Source organism: Neolamprologus multifasciatus, chromosome 7, assembly GCF_963576455.1.
Source record: "Neolamprologus multifasciatus chromosome 7, fNeoMul1.2, whole genome shotgun sequence".
NCBI lineage: Eukaryota > Metazoa > Chordata > Actinopteri > Cichliformes > Cichlidae > Neolamprologus > Neolamprologus multifasciatus.
Genome location: NC_140445.1, coordinates 21328309 through 21345019, shown reverse-complemented (window position 1 = coordinate 21345019; position 16711 = coordinate 21328309). Strand labels below are relative to the sequence as shown.

The 16711-nt window shown below is 37.9% G+C and overlaps 1 protein-coding gene across 4 annotated transcripts in view; it reads right to left on the bottom strand.

Annotated features, from left to right (window-relative positions):
* Window positions 1–1755: 1755 nt before the first annotated feature.
* Window positions 1756–16711, bottom strand: part of eng (endoglin) — a 43084-nt gene continuing 28128 nt past the window's right edge. For all 4 annotated transcript variants that reach the window (XM_085167041.1, XM_085167042.1, XM_085167043.1 and 1 more), the window contains 10 exons: window positions 13817–14006; window positions 11467–11635; window positions 11280–11385; window positions 10916–11117; window positions 10361–10512; window positions 9832–10062; window positions 9611–9677; window positions 4758–4865; window positions 4611–4658; window positions 1756–4535 (listed from right to left, as the gene is read on the bottom strand). In XM_085167041.1, coding sequence (XP_085023167.1) covers window positions 4414–4535; window positions 4611–4658; window positions 4758–4865; window positions 9611–9677; window positions 9832–10062; window positions 10361–10512; window positions 10916–11117; window positions 11280–11385; window positions 11467–11635; window positions 13817–14006 — 1395 coding nt within the window. In that variant the 3' untranslated portion in view covers window positions 1756–4413. The remainder of the gene's footprint in view (window positions 4536–4610; window positions 4659–4757; window positions 4866–9610; window positions 9678–9831; window positions 10063–10360; window positions 10513–10915; window positions 11118–11279; window positions 11386–11466; window positions 11636–13816; window positions 14007–16711) is intronic.

The following is a 16711-nucleotide window of genomic DNA, read 5'->3' as shown; positions in this document are numbered from 1 at the left end:
AGACAACACAGAAGTACACGGCATCAGTTGAATACTGTCTCAACAAATGGACTCATTTTAAAGAGTAAAAGGCTGCCAACTCCAGAACAAAAATGACACTGCATCTTATACTTGATAAAATAAAAGCAGACATTTTGACACATTGTTACAATTTCCGACTGTTTGGTAGGAATACAGGTAAGAATCCAATTGCATAAATGTAGCTGTAGTTCCTATTGTAACGACACACCCGCGCACACACACAGAGCACGCATACTGTGTATATGCGCACATATTTCATTAACTGTGTAGAGCATCTGTGGAAGTGAGAGCTTTTGTGAGAGGTAACGAAGGGATCTGCAGGGTTAACACTGAATTAACTGACAACCTGTCTGATTCTACTGTCAGTGCTTAGACAGTTACTGGGGCTGGTTTAACACAGGTGCAGGATAGTTATTATAGAAAAAAAGTCTCATGCTGCAAACGTTTCCACGAATCTAATGACAAAAAAGTTTGTAATAATAGCTGCGTTTTGACTATTTTTGGTGCGAATGTATCCTGGTAACTGTCAGTGCTGAATATTTAACTGTGATGCTACTGTTTAGTGAGACATCCTGTCTTCAGAATCCAGAATGCACTTCCCCCTCACACCCAGTGAAGATAGTACAATGAATACAACACAATGTCAGGATGTCAGTTTGCAGAGATATCTCATGTTTTTGGACAGCATGGGACCCTTAGGGTGAGGGCAAAAGTGTAACAGGGCTAAAATCAATAAACCATATGTACTGTGACGTGATGTGGCACGCACTGTCTGTGATTACAGAATAAAAACCTATATGAGATTCAAAAACAATTGCTATACAGAATCAATGTGCATTTTATACGTGCCATGATTATGAATTGTCCCAGTAAATTAAATACATAAAAGAACAAGTCAGGTTAAAAAATCATTCAATGTAAGATTATCATACAAAACTTACAAAAAAAAAAGGTTAAAAATGACATATAGACATTACATACAGGTTTACCTCATTATATTGCACAAATACTCAAGTGACAGCTTGTACTGGCCCTCTTTGTCTACAAAAAATATACAAAGAAAATCAGGCATGCACTGGAAAATGTACATGCAGACACACTGAGTAAGAGAGAAAATGTGGTTCTGCTACATTGCTCACATACAAAGAAAAGACATTTTACAATGTCGGTGGTTTGGAACATTTTTAAGATCATAATTAAAGGTGAACAAATTCTTATAGCAAACCAGAAGGAGAAGGAGGATAAGCATTTCTCATTTGAATTTAAATAATTCCTAGGTCTACACACACACACACACGCACACACACACAGATATATATATATATATATATATATATATATATATATATATATATATATATATATATATATATATATATATATACTGTATATCCTTGGCACACTTCATGTTTCAAAGCTTGAAGAACCACCCTTAGCACTATAACGTGTAGTAATCTTCCCTTTTCAGCTGCACTGCTGTAGATTTGCTAATGAGCTTGTACTGCTGCATAACCCAACTTCTAAACTAAATAAAATGCTTTGGTAAAAAGAGGAGATCATGCTTGATCTAATGACTGCAAGGTGCACAGGTCCAGTGATTAAAAAACAAGCCCAAATCATAACCCCTCCACCGCCATGCTTGACAGTTGGTTGGAGGTGTTTCTGCTGATATGCTGAGTTTAGTTTTTCCAAAGTCTTGTGGTTTGCTCAGATGTAAGAATAGCAAACGCTATACCTCCCGCCCAGTTCTTTTTAGAAAAGAGGCTTTCTCGTGACATGCTATTTTTGTTCAGTCTTCTTCTAGTTGTATCTTCATGAATTTTAACATGCTAAGTGAGGCCTGAAGAGTTACAGATGTTTAGTTTTTGTGCGATCTCTCTCACTTTGCTGTGAATTTACTGGAAAACAGTGGCATTTTAAAACAGAGCTGATTGCTGACCAAATCGCCAGAACTACTGCTTTTACAGAGGTGGTCACACTTACTGATGGTCAGTTAATCAAGTGCACTTGACTAGCAGCAATCTGGCTGCTACTTCCGCTCTTAATTCCTGAGTAAACAGTAAGGGTGTACTTTTTATATATACATCATATATATGTGTGTGTGAGAGAGTGTTTGTCATCATAAAGTTTAACATATCACAGTTTTACTACTTGTGTTGATGCAATGTACTGTAAATGCAAAATGATTTCTTTTTTCTGCTTACCTACCCCAGAGTTGATGCGATGGCAATATTTTAGAGGTAAAAGAGTGGCAATAAAATACTAAACTCATTTACATTTGTACATTAAAATAAAAAAGTGGGTTCACGGATCAACCGTCACTTTACAGTTGCAGGACCCCCCCACCCCCCCCACCCCCCCCTTAACATCCTCATCATGCAAATATGCAGCATAAGTCTAACATTAGCCAGGCAGTGGCTGATGCAGCCTATTAAATGTGGAAAGCAGAAGTTAATATTGATAACCACAAACTAATTTCTTGCAAGTGACAGCTTCCATATCTTTACACAGATCATGTGACAAATGAAAAAAAAAAATAAAGATTTGAATTTTTATAATAGTATGCATGGAGCTGAATTCAAATTTTAATACATACACATACATTCAGATTATGGTTTTACAGTACAGTTGCAATTGATACTGCAAAGTCACAATGGGCTGTGTTCAGAGCTGATTTAAGTAGGCAGTTAAAGTTAAAAAGTTAAAGGTCAAAGGATAAGTGGGGGGGAGCTGTTTTCAGGGGCAAATTTACATACACGTGGGCACATTCGAGCACAGCCATCTCATTTAAAGCAAACATTTGCCTTAGACTGGATTCATTTTTTTTTTCACATTAAAAAACAAAACATTTAATTAGCACTTATATTTATTATTTTAAAAAATGATCACCTTTTCATTGAGCCTGTACTTCCCACCTAAAGCAAGGTCATGGCATGGGTAACAATAGCTGTTTTTTTTCTTTAATGCAAAATCTGTGATGCATTTGTGGTCCACACCATCAGTTTAATGACAAAAGCCCTTTCACACCCTGTGCACTCATCTCCAATCAAAAATAGAGCAGAAAATTACTGCCTACATTTTGAATAAAATGACACTTAATATAAGAAGGTCAGCTGGTCTTCATGTCAAGTATTCAAATGTAAGTACAATATACTGTTAACACTATAAACAGTGCGCTTAATTCTACTGGGCGATGATTACACCACCCTGAAAACACCAAAATGTAATTTAAAATAGTCTGTTGTGAAAAAAGTACAGCAAATTGTCAGGCCGTGGTGATAGACGTGGTGATTGATGACTCTCATTAGAATGGATATTGTAGTGTTTTAGAACTAACGCCTAATTACAGCCATACTATTCAGTTCTGAATACAGCCATACGTCTCTACATGTGACACTTTGGACAACTAAAGGTACTGACGTCTTAATGATTCAGTATTAATTGCAACCTGTGAGCCATAAATGATGGCTTTGATTGTACTTCTTGAGCAATTAGTAAATATATCTTCCAAAACACATTAGTACAGCAGCTTTGATTCATCTATTAATAGCATGAAAATGGCACCATAACTTTGTTTCATAGGCTACATATTACCAAAACAGTCATTTTAAGATTCACCTAAAGTGACACAGAATTTATAAAAAAAGAAAGAAAGAAAATGAAATTCACTACAGATATCTAAGTTTAAACTTAGGTCTAGACTAAATAATAAGAGGTAGCTGTTAACCATTAACCTTAAACTTTATTTAAGAAAAATAGCCACTGAAATAAGCATTTTGTTGACTTGTCTGAGACCCAAACACGTTGATCTTTTCAGTCCGCAAAATGCTGCTGACTAAACTGACCTAGCAAACAGCCCCTCATATTTTTGTAGCTTGATGTGAGCGCACAACAGCTTTTCATCTGTTTTTCAAAGTATGTCTTTTGACTGGTTTTGTCTCCTGTCTGACTATTATTGTGCTGCCATCACACAAGCACAATTCATTGGAAGGAATGCAGTGAATTTCCTGTTAGCTCTTGTGGGGATATGGTTTGTTTTTCCTGTTGCTGCAAGCCAATTTATTTTTTTCTTTTGCCCTCTTTAACTTCCTGTCTTAGAGCTTGACTTTACAGAGAAGTAGCAGAGGTGAACGTCAGAAGCTATTGATTAAACTTTGGTTACCATCGCTTAGCCCTCCCCACCGCCAATTACAAGCTCCCAGATCACATCCGTTTCAGAGGTGTTATGCCAAAGATATGTGTTGTGCTTTTTAAAGGAGAATCTAAAGAAGTAGGAATGTAACAAATGCTTTTCAGGCACCGATTTAAAAAAAAAAAGAAGAAGAAGCACAAAACCCGTATAGGTAAATTTGAAGGAGGATGGTGGCCCTGCTGGGTGAAAATACCACATTCTCAAGCCATGCTGCTGGTAGGTGTGCTTTGGGTGCTTCCAATGCTAGCATTGGCACTGCTGTTCTCAGAGGGGGATGGGTTGGTAGAAACAGGTTGTCGCTTTGCTCCTGAGCAAGGACATCCTGTGGAAAGGAAAAACAAGCCAATAAGAACCTGCTAAAAATAAAAAAGAATTATTAAAAAATAAGAGTCCTTACCAGGAATATTGACTACAGTTGAATTCATCTCCAGTCCAGTTGGGTACCCTAAATTAAGGAGAATTGGACAATTTCAAATTCAGACATACATCAATTCTATAGATCTATTCTTTAGTCCAAACATTCTGTCCTCACTCATAAATTTACCTGTTTTGATTTTGATAAACCACAGCGCTCCAACAAGTAATACCCCAATCAGGAACCCTCCAAAGGCAATACCCAGAACTCCAGACAGGCCATTAATGCATGTTGGGGCTGAAAAGCAGACATGCAAAAACAATGTATGCAAGCTTAAATTTAAAAAAAAAAGAAAGAAAAAGATTTACTACAACTGCTACAACTACAATTACGTTCAATCAAACACGATTTAAAAAATCTTTGGAGACCCGAAATCCTCCTTTTATGTTGTAATGCAGCTTGAATATAATATAATATAATATAATATAATATAATATAATATAATATAATATAATATAATATAATATAATATAATATAATATAATAATTTCTCCAAAGAACCACTGAAAAGTCCTATTTGTTCTTACAAGCTATGGTGTGTCCTTTTAATAACATTGCATTTTCACATTGTAAAGGTAAAGGTTTGGTAGTACAAAGACAGAATTGTTTCCTCTATACCAAATAAAATCAGTCATGCAATAGGTTCATTATATAATGCACACAAGTAGAATATGTAGATTAGATTATCTCTATTACAACACAAACACAGATTCTATCTATTCACTCTAACCAAAAACAAAATCATATAGCCACATAGCAAGTGTTTTCTTTTCAGGAAGACCAATGTACTTGGTATTTTTTTATGTAACTTAACTCTGCACACAGAGATTTTTTGACCACTTTAACTGATTTTTCATCTGAAAATATGTTCTTAATTTGGGTTTGTCCTAAATCTGCACTGTGAATCACAATGACTACAATGTAATCTTCTTAGTTCAATAAAGAATTCACCCCAACTAACCCATGTGTGTCCTTAGAGAGCATCTCTATTAAATGTTCCAGTGAGCTGCTGTTCGTACATTTATGTGTGATGCTTAAAAGTTACTATTCCATATCCTCTGTAATAGAAAAAAACTAGTTAAAGTTTATGAACTCCCGGAAATGAGAGGCTAGTTCTGCAATGTACACAGTTAGAATTTACATCTCTATGAAGACACCAAATTTCAAACCTATAATCTGACAGACATTCAATACACTGGACATTTTTTCATGACTTGCCAATAGTTCATGCCTCAACATAAAGTACTATATTAACAATAATAATCGTGCCATCTATATCCAAAACAGCCTCTGTGTTTCACAATTAAGTGCTACTTAACCTTAATGCACGCCAGAGTCGCTCCACATAGGACTTAATGATAATCGCCATAATTGTTTCCATCCACTCCTGAAGCTGGCAGACTATCTATGCATCTACTAAAACACCTTCTGAAAATCAATAGAGCTTACATATAGTGCTATTTATCACCTCCCAAAACTACAGCTGTTTTGGGTGAGTCAGATTTTTTTTTAAAGAAAATTGAATTTGTCCTGTTCCAATGTAGCCATACAAATTTTGATTAATAACCAACTTTGCAAGTTTTCTGAGCATGCCATGAGCTGGCTTCTGCTACACAAGAGACTTTTTGGCTAACAAAATATATTAGATAACCTATAACCTTGAACCAGTAGTTATAAAAATAAAATACTTTCCCTCAAAGCAGCTCTGAATGAATATGTACCGGGGCACATAGAGACGTCCAGCATACTTGGGAAATGAAAATTTTTCTGTACACTACCACAATGGATTTTTAAACTTAAAAAAATAATAATAATTAAATTTAAATGTGATTGAAGAGAAGATTTTCTGCTTTAATTCAAAGGACAAAAGTATTGCATTGACTGTGTGAATCCATCCATTCTCTAATGCTTATCAGGGTCGCACAAGCCTATCCCTGCAACCAGAAGGCGAGAGGCACACAGAAAGGCCCCAGCCAGATGGTGAAGTCCAGCTCGGGACATTCTTGTGGTGAGGCAAAAAGTGCTAACCTCGTATTAAAGCCATTTTGTACATTTTTGCTCACTCTCTGGTCTCACCTGGCCTGCTTGTCAGTTAATTGTCCAATGAATCAAAAATGAATTAATTAAAATACAGACGGTTTACAATAAGGTGCAAACCACTGGTTGCGCTCAAGGTTAGAAAAGGTTTGCCAGAAAACATCAAAAAGACCCTGCAGAGTTCTGGGGGGGGGGGGGGGGATATTCATTGGACAGATGAAGCTAAGATTAACTTGTACAAAACTGATGGGAAGAGAAATTTATGGAGAAGGAGAGAGAGAGAGCTCATGATCTGAACCGCATCATCTGTCAAAAACTATGGAGGCCGTGCTATTGCATCTACAGCCGTCAGTGGAACTGGGTCTGCTGATAGCAGCAGCAGTTCTAAATTCTGAATTGTGCCGTGCTGTACTCAGATTCACTCAAGCCCCGCAAAACTGATAAGATGGCACTTCACAGTGCAAATGGATGATAACCTAAAACACAAAGTGAAAGCAAGAGTTTCTCCGAGCAAAGAAACGGAATATTCTTCAACCCAGCAGAGCGTGGTCTTTAGTTATTAAATACTAAACTGAAGGCAGACCGACAAACACGGAGCAACTGAAGGTGGCTGCAGTAAAGCCTAATGGATCATCTCAAGGGTAGAAATATCTTGAGTGTTTGATTTAAAATCCACTGTGGTAGTTTATAGAGGCAAAATGACAAAAAATATCATTACCCACAAACTGCATCAACCAGACTGTACATATTGTAACAGCCTAGCAATTTTTTTTCTCTAGTTTTAGTGGGCTGGCAAAGCTAGAAATTAACAACCTTGAGAAAGACATCTTTTCAAAAAGACTGCACAGCAGATCACTGACAGTTTTTCCCTTCTCTCAAACATCACAGTAAACTCTAACCCTCATTTGAAGAAAATAAAAACAGATGTTCTTAAATGTATTAAAATTTCCAATGACAAACAATGTTAAAAACATATTGCTTAGATCTAAACTTTGATTTGTTCAGTATCCATCTGAATTTGCACCAAAATCAATATCTGGGAATGTAGTGAAGCTTTTCAAGGCTGCAAATAAACAACCTTGTCCCAAACCATGTGAGCTGTTAGAAGTCCCCACAAGAGCAGAGGCAGTATGTTATGTGTTATCTATCAAGAAAACCACTGCGTAAATACCGGCTTTCCCTCCTTCCCCTCTACTGCTGCCTGTAGAGATTTTCCCACAAGTATCCAGAGCAGTAGGAGGAAACTAATCATCACCTTTCCATGAGTTTCTCACCTGCCTTCTGCTGCCTTCTGCCTCTGGGTTGAACATGCTAAGCACTAATGCACAAAACATAAAACCTCATTAGGACATAACAACCAGAAAGCAGGAGCTTGCTTTGCAAAAACGTAATCCTACTTAACACAGTATGGTCATTTGACTAATATCTGTGTGAAGCTGAATCGTGTCTGCATAAAGTCGTCATAAGGCCAAGACACATTTAACTCTAAATTAACGCCGAAATTCTCAGTGAGTGTGTGTGTTTATGTGTGTCATTTCACATATAACGTGAACCAGAGCACTGACACAGTGACATCTTGTGGGCATTTGGGTTGACTGCATTCCAGGCAGTCAACCCAGTTTGTTGATTTCACAGCAAAGGACATTCCTAAATGAGTGAGAAACATCACAGCAACCTAAGTAGGTTTTCCCTAGAGACGTTTTTTTCTATTATCAATTGGTGTGCTAGTTTGTATAAGTGAGACTTTGACAGCGAAGCTGAATAAACAAGAGGAGGAAGCAGAAGCTTCAGTGCAGGTGGAGAGGAGGAGAGAAACAGCATGCCTGCGCTCACACTCCCTGTAGCCCTCTGTATTACCAAACAGGAAAGATTGCTGAATGGAGTTCATAGTCCTGCCCAGTGAAGGCTTGCAACAGACTGCAGTCTGCTAGTGCTGCTGGTATACAATAACCCTTGTCTGACACTGGCTAATGAAGTGAATAGACGTACCAAACAAGTGTGTTACTTTAAAGTTTGATCTCTCAATTTACCCTGGTCTCCAAAAAGAATACACATTTCTTTAAACCATATAAGTCAAAGAAATGCAGAGAGAATCAAGGAAGAGGACAACCAGGACACAGGGAAGCATGGATGAGTAGTTTAGGCAGCTTCCCCTGCAATACTGACATAAAAACCTTTATCTTTCTTCTCTAAAAGGACAGGAAGCATAAAGGCAGCTTAAGGCATAAACAAACAAATTACAAGTTTTACAAAGACACTTCATGTGTCCTTCCATTTATTCAGCTTCTGCTTCCTTGTGTCTTCTTGTTTAGAAATTGATTCATCTGAAATTTCCTAGAAATTAATCATAACGTGTGGCGACGGTACTTTCTTTCAAGAAAGACATCTTTTCTTGTTTGAGTCAACTGTGTTGATTGGTCTGACAATAGCACAAAGCTCAGTGCCTATGTTAGGACAGCAGCGCAGTCAAACCCCTTGGAAACACAAAGGACTTCACCCGCCCTCCCCGGAGGGTCATTATTTTTGATTGTGGCCACAAGGTCAGTCTGCAGACCTTCCTAAAGGACGAGGGCCTGCCCCACAACCCCTTATGTGCCTCACTGCATATCCACTGTTATGACAACAGCCTGTGCAGCATTTGTTTTGCACTGAAAGCAATAATAGGAATGAAAATTATTGCAGCAAGCAACAACACTCTGACCAAGCACCAGACTAGCAATTAAGTCCTGAAGGCATAAAAGGTAATTTAAAAGTTTTGGTATTTCTGCTGAGAGTTTGGAGAGTTTATTCTTAGAGAGTTAAATATAAAACATTCATCTGTCAAAAATGAATTTTAAACTCAAGGGGACATTGGGACTTTTTTTTTGCAACTTTTTTTTTATTAATTTAACGAAATTAAAAAAACAAAAAACTTATCCACATGTTGGAGTTTAAACTGAACTTACTTGGGGCTTCTGAGCATGGTTGAGTAAATTCCAAATTCCTGCTGGCTTTTCCTCCATATGCACATTGCTAGGGAAGAAGCAAAAACACAGCTCACCCAAAAGTGTCCATAGGTTTGTCATACAGGCAGATTTTCTGAATTCAGAGCGACTGAGTTAAACAGATTAAAACTGTAAAGTGTTGTATTGATGTGAAACATTAAAAGTGGCTGATAAATCCTTACCTCAGTATAACAAAAGCTGACATCACATTCCATGTCCCATGTGGTGGATGAAAGCTCCTGAAGCTGCTCTATGGAGAAGGTGAATCGAGCTCTGTTAGGACAAGAATTTGAGGGGCAGTCCACTGGAAAGAAGGGCAGGTTTTTCTCTGCAAGGCACGAGCCTTTGGATCGCAAAATACATTTGGTCACCTTCCAAGTCAAGACTAGACTCCCTAAAGTGTTTCCAGAAATCTGCAGAGAACAGAAAAGAATTCAAATCAAAGATAATAAGTTCGATGGGCATTAGCTGATGAAGGACAAACTGATATGTTAAACAGTGAGCCTTTTTGTTGCTATTGTAAAATATTTATATTTAGATAGAAAAATTTCTATTTAATTCAGTTTGCGGACTGCAGTTAACTAAAATCAGTAACTGTGTGATGGGTGTCATCCCTGTAACAATTAAAAAAAAGACCACAAAGACAAAAACATTGCCCATCACTTATTTAAGCAGTGAATAAATGCAGTTAAAAGGTAAAGAGAGTTTTACCTCTGCAAAAATTCTTTTGTCGGTCTGGATTTTGGTGTTAAAGTCTATGGGCGTCTGATAGTCTGCAGAGGTGTACAGCATTATCACCATGGGGATTTGAGTGGGGGAATTTGTCGCAACAGGATTGCCTGGTGTCAGAACGCTTGGTACAACTGAGTGAGAAATTAAATTAAAATAGGTCAACAAAATTTTTTTGCATGAAACAACTGTATCACTGTTGATGTTCTTGGATTCTTTCTGAAAAACAAGAGTTACTGAGAACTTAAATGACCATTCAAATTACAGCATAGTAAAATATATATATATATATATATATATATATATATATATATATATATATATATATAGATATATATATATATATACACCAAATGCAAGAATGTTAATATTTAATTTGTTATTGCTGTCGTTATCCTACTGATACAGTACAGTCTCTGGGTTTGGTAACATGTATTTTTTGGGGAGGTTATTGTATTTTGCAATACTCAGTCTACTCTATTTTTGCTAAAGCTTCCAACATAAAGCAAGAAGAATGCTTTCATTTTATTGTCTTACCTGTTGGGCTCTCATTTTTCTTAAGAACCAGTGAAATCCTCAATTCTTTTAATTCCAATTCAGTATAGCTGGCAAAAGTAGGGACTTTAAAATGGTCCAAAGCCATCCTTTGCACATCTGATGCAGTATCACTAGTCAGTGTCAATGCAGGGGGTATTTTGTGCGAGGCTGAGGCATGATTCAGCGTTATTTCATTGTTAGACTGAAGAAAATGAGGACAGGTTAAGATAAATCAGTAACAATGCGGAGGTAGACATGATAACTTAAATACCTGAAGTCTTTTTCATCTTAATAAATAATATCTCACACATGGTGCATTCCATAAATACTTCTTAAAGTATGAGACATTAATATGTATGCTTACAGCAAATGAAGTGTGTTGTGGATTGATGAAGGTCCACATGGTGCCCTGAGGACCCCTCATGAACACGCGGGTCTGCTTCTTTGCATGCACGTGCAGGGATACATTGCTGCAATAAAAAATTAAATGTCACAAGAAAGATTTTGCCAGTAAATATAGCTAAAAAAAAGCATTTTATATTAAGGTTTACCGAATGCTGGAATTCTCTGCGATGTTTATAATATGAAGCTCAGTTTCAGGACTTGAGGCCTGCTGCTGTGGGAAGCAAAATTTGCTTGGATTTGATTGAATCTTCATGAAATTCTTCTCCAGCAGATCTTCAATTTCAAGTGTACAGATTGGAGAGCCTGGCTTGGTTCCTGTAAAACCATAAAACAATTACTTTCTATCATCGGTCGTCCAATGGTTCAAGAAAGACACTGATGAGCTAATCTCTAACCAAGGACTAACCTGCTTTGGGAAGAACATTAACACCTATCATTTACTGCTGTTAAACATACTCCAGCAGCAGTTTTGAAGATACACACAGGTGGTTCAAAGGTGTAACTTGCTACAGTGCTCCAAAAGTTTTAGAACACTATGGCTGAATTGTGGGTTGATATACGTTTCCCACAGCTCCTGACACCGCATCATCACACTAATGGGCAAGCGGTGTGTGCCAAGAATACTTAATGTGTGTTTGGAACCAAAACACATGGGGAGAAATGGCTCATGCTATAGGGCAGGGTTGCTTTTCCCCATACTTTTATTAAATGCTACAAATTATTGCAATCTGTGACCAAGTCAAATTCAAGCTGGCTGCCATTGCTCCATTTGCACAGAGGATTGGAGCAGTCTTCTTCTAATTACTTAAAATCTTGTCTGTAGCTCTTCTAACTATAATTCAAAAGTAGCTTCATTATCATTGCTTAACACTTGTCTTCTGCAAAAGCAATAGCATGACATGAATTTGAAATCACATTTCAAATTTGACATTGACGAATCCCGAAGGACATGCACACATTTTCTACTCTTGCTGCTCGGCGAGCCCGCGTCTCAGCAACATATTGTTGTGTGTCATTGCACAGACTTTTCAAACACCTACAACAAGGCCTACGCAAATGCACCTAACACCCCAATGCAGGCAAGGCCAAATGATACAACAAAATAGAAATGTAAAATGTTCCACTACTTGAGTAATTATCATGCCCTTGTGGAGCATGACTCAGTTACAACATTAGCTAAAACTAAGCAGGCTGAAAACATCCTTTTGCTTACAATTTAAATACGGCATTTTCAATGAGAGAAAGCACTGCTTGAAAGGGAAGCTGAGCTCCCTCGTACTGTAACACATTACATGTTGGAAATCACAGAGAAGGACAGGGACTGATGAAGACAGATTCAAACATAAATCCTTAAAAATACTCAAAATTATAATAGGAATGGAGCACAAGCAGCCATCGCTATTTCAGCCCCACCACTGTTCACTTCTTTTTAAATCCAGCTAAGAGCTCTGTGTTGGCTCAGACTGCCTTAAGGAGGCTTTGCTAGGAAATAATTGTGCTTGCACTGAGCATCCTGCTGCTACTGCTGATGGCAGTAACATCCCATAATATTCCTAATGTCCAGCTTTTAGTCATCCGTGAGTGTTCACTTTGAATCTGTGTTGTTTTGTGCTTCCATCTTCAGCATCAATGGTCACTTCTCAATTGCTTCTCTTTCCAAATGTTCTGCCATATGTAATGACATCTTGTCAGCACTAAAAAAATATGTTGATTAGTCCTCAACACTTTAGCCAAGCTCAAGATTTTCTCAGACTACTTAAGATTTTAACATGTTGTGCTTGTTGCATACAGCTTTATAGAAAAAACAAAATAAAATGTTTTAAAAAATCTGTCGCAGCTGTTTGTTTTGCTTTTAATTCCTCTGGCTTGTCCACCTACAAATGTGTATGAAAAGCATTGGAAATATGTGCACAGATGACATTCAGTAATAGAAATCTTGCCTATGAAAATGTTCAACTCAAAACGGCTTTTTGGTGCACACATTGCTTTTTGCAGTTATTTCATCAGAAAGTGTTTTTATGCATACTTCAGATAAAAGAAGGTTAGAGATGAATGCTCTCTATAGAGCACCAGAAACAGCACCGCATCCAGCCTTGATTACTATAATGCAGACTCTCTCCTGAGTTATGTAAGCTGGAGCTGCATGATGTGCTGACTGTAATTACTTTGTTCTCTTCAGCATCCAAAACATGCTGTTTTAGACCAAACACAGATGCAGATAGCATATCCTAAATACAAAAAACCCACACAGTTTCAAAGTTCATTTAAAACACTGTTTTAGAGACAGATAAGAAACCTTTTTGCTGTTCTTCTGTGATCTGCGGTATCTATATATATCTATATATCTACATCTATATGGGAGAGAGAGAGAGATTTTCATCTTTATTTCATAATGTGTGTATGGCACATTTCCATGCCTTACAAGTAAATGGATGGTTTAGAAGATGATTGTAATAAAAATTAACCCAAAATCACCTTTACACAAATGTCTCTCACCTTGTGTTCCTGTTGATGTGATATGACCCACATTACTAAGAGTAGTGAATGAAGTCACACCCCCAAACGTCTCTGTTGCCCATTTGATCAGCTCCTCCTCTTCGGAGGGTAAACCTTGTATCAAATGGATATTTCTCTGAAAACTTGGTTCCTTGGCATTGTGTAGTGTAATTGTGGAGTTTTGGTTTGTCTGGAGAGAAAAGACAAAAAACAAATTCATTACCTTCATTTAATGCAATTTTCAGAAAGCACAGAGCCAAATCAGGTCCTAAAAGGCATGTCCACTACCCGTTGCTATGATTACACAGAACTGTATGAGTCAGCTTTGAATGTATTTTTATTTACCTCTTGTCTGCTTAGAATTGGTTAGATCAAACATATTTGGCCATCAATCTCATTATACTTTTTCTTACCCTCCACACCCAACTTTCCCCCTATTCTCCTAAGCAGGGCCCTGTTAAAAAGAAATGTTTATTATGGTTAAGTGTCCACGAGCCCAGTTGCACAACCCTGTTGGAGCCAAGGTCTTTCCTTTGCTTCCTGTGTGGGGCCAGGAAATGGGACCTTTTTTAGCTTTGTGCGTCACCACGGTCGGCTGGAATCTGGCTCCATACAAGGTATAAATATATACATCCATCCCAACGACTAGACACTGCTGTTTCCTCGTCTGGGCCAATGGGAAATAATGGAGTTTATATTATGTTTTGCATGAATAAGAAAGCAGGGGAAGGCTTTAGGAATAGGGATTGCTAAGATTGTTAAGAATAGGCTTTTATAACCTTGATATGTAAAAATGTGCTCAATAAATAACAATTAAAAAAAGAAACCATGGGCTCCAGGTTTATTTTGGGCTCAATCTTTAATGAATTTCTATCTAGGCTGAGTTGTTCTTCTCTACTTGAGTGCTCCAAGAGCTGAAGAAGAAAAAAAGTACTGCACCTCTTCAGTGCATTCAGTGCCACACAATGAATGGAGAACAGCTAATTTTGAAGAAATAGGTTATACCAATCCAATGACATCACTGGCCAAATAAAAGAAAATGTTATTTCAATTAGGGCTGGGCGATATGGCCTAAAATCCATATCACGGTATAATGTGAAGCATGTCTATGGCGTTATTTTTGTGCCACTATTCTGAGCGCAAGTAAAAAAACATTTGAGTGCACGTAAAAAAAGTTTGCAGGTGCAAGTGTTGCATTTTATTTGCAACACTTGCAATTTATTTTGAGCAAAGAAAAACTAAATTTGAGTGAACAAAATGCATTGCTGCGTGCAAAAATGTATTTCAGTGTTTGCTATTATCCATACACACACACAATAGCAGCCCCTGTCGCTCAGTTTTTGCACTTGCGCTTGCTCGCAATGTGCTGCTTGCGCTCTCAACATTTCTGCCCGTGCGCGCTCAACTCTTTCTGTACACCGTTATATTTGTGCCACAAACCCAGCCAATCACAGACTTGGATGCAAAAAAATCTGATTGGCTGTTTTGGTCTCCAATCAGCTCGAAATGACAAAATGCAATATCCCAGAATCCATTTCGTCCAAAACCCAAACGAGGCAGTGGCGGAGGAACACAGAGTGGCGGAGTTTGAAATATTACTGTTTCTGGGTCACAAAATAAACTTTTAAGATGTTTTCATGCGAGAATGGTGCTGTGTAAACTTCTAATATCTGCTCGATTCATCAAGACATCACATATTTGCAAAAGTGCTCTAACGTTTTCGGAGATGCCTGTTACCCACCAGCTGACCGGGTGGTCACTCGGGTTAAACATAATATATAAGGCTGAACTGACAAAACCACCACCAGGTATTACAGGAAAAACCCTAAAGCCTTTGAACTAAAACAAACGCTGTTGTGACAGTGATGTACACTGTCTTGTTGGTATATATGTATGATTTGTATCACCTTCATGTTTCCCTCTCACCACATATCCAAATCGATATCATGGCCAGCAGCTTTTACAGCTGTGGCTCCAGCAAACATCAGCTGATACTAGAAATTAATATTAAATAAATTCTAACAACAGCTGATCAAGCTTGAACGTGCTGCTGTTGTTTAGTGCAACATCTGCTGGTTTCCTCTTTCTGGCGCAAAGTGGGCGATAAGCAAACAAGAGAAAAAAGCCAATCAGCTGATCATTGATCAGTTTCATGATTGAAGTAGTAGAGAGAAGAGGCAGCTGTGCACCAAAGACACAGAATAACTCCAGCTTTGTGTCTTTTTTTCATTGTTGCTGAAGTCCGGGACGAATCACGTTCCTTTTCCTCTCAATATGGATGCATTGCAATTGGTCCAGCCCAGAGTTGATCATGACCAATTGGCTAATCCACCACCTTTCATTGTTTATACCGTTACAAAAACAAACAAACAAACATAAAAATGAAAAATCACCATCGGCCTACCGGGCAAATGTATGCCCAATGGCCAGTCCAGCTATGCGGTCAGCTGGTGGGTAACAGGCATCTCGGAAAACGTTAGAGCACTTATGCAAATATGTGATGTCTTGATAAATCGAGCAGATATTTGAAGTTTACACAGCACCATTCTTACATGAAAATATCTTAAAAGTTTATTTTGTGACCCAGAAACAGTAATATTTCAAACTCCGCCACTCCGTGTTTCTCCGCAACTGCCTCGTTTGAGTTTTGGACGAAATGGATTCTGGGATATTGCATTTTGTCATTTCGAGCTGATTGGAGACCAAAACAGCCAATCAGATTTTTTTGCATCCAAGTCTGTGATTGGCTGGTTTTGTGGCACAAATATAACGGTGTACAGAAAGAGTTGAACGCGCGCGGGCAGAAATGTCTAGAGCGCAAGCAGCACATTGCAAGCAAGCGCTAATGCAAAAACTGAGCGACAGGGGCTGCTATTGTGTGTGTGTATGGATAAT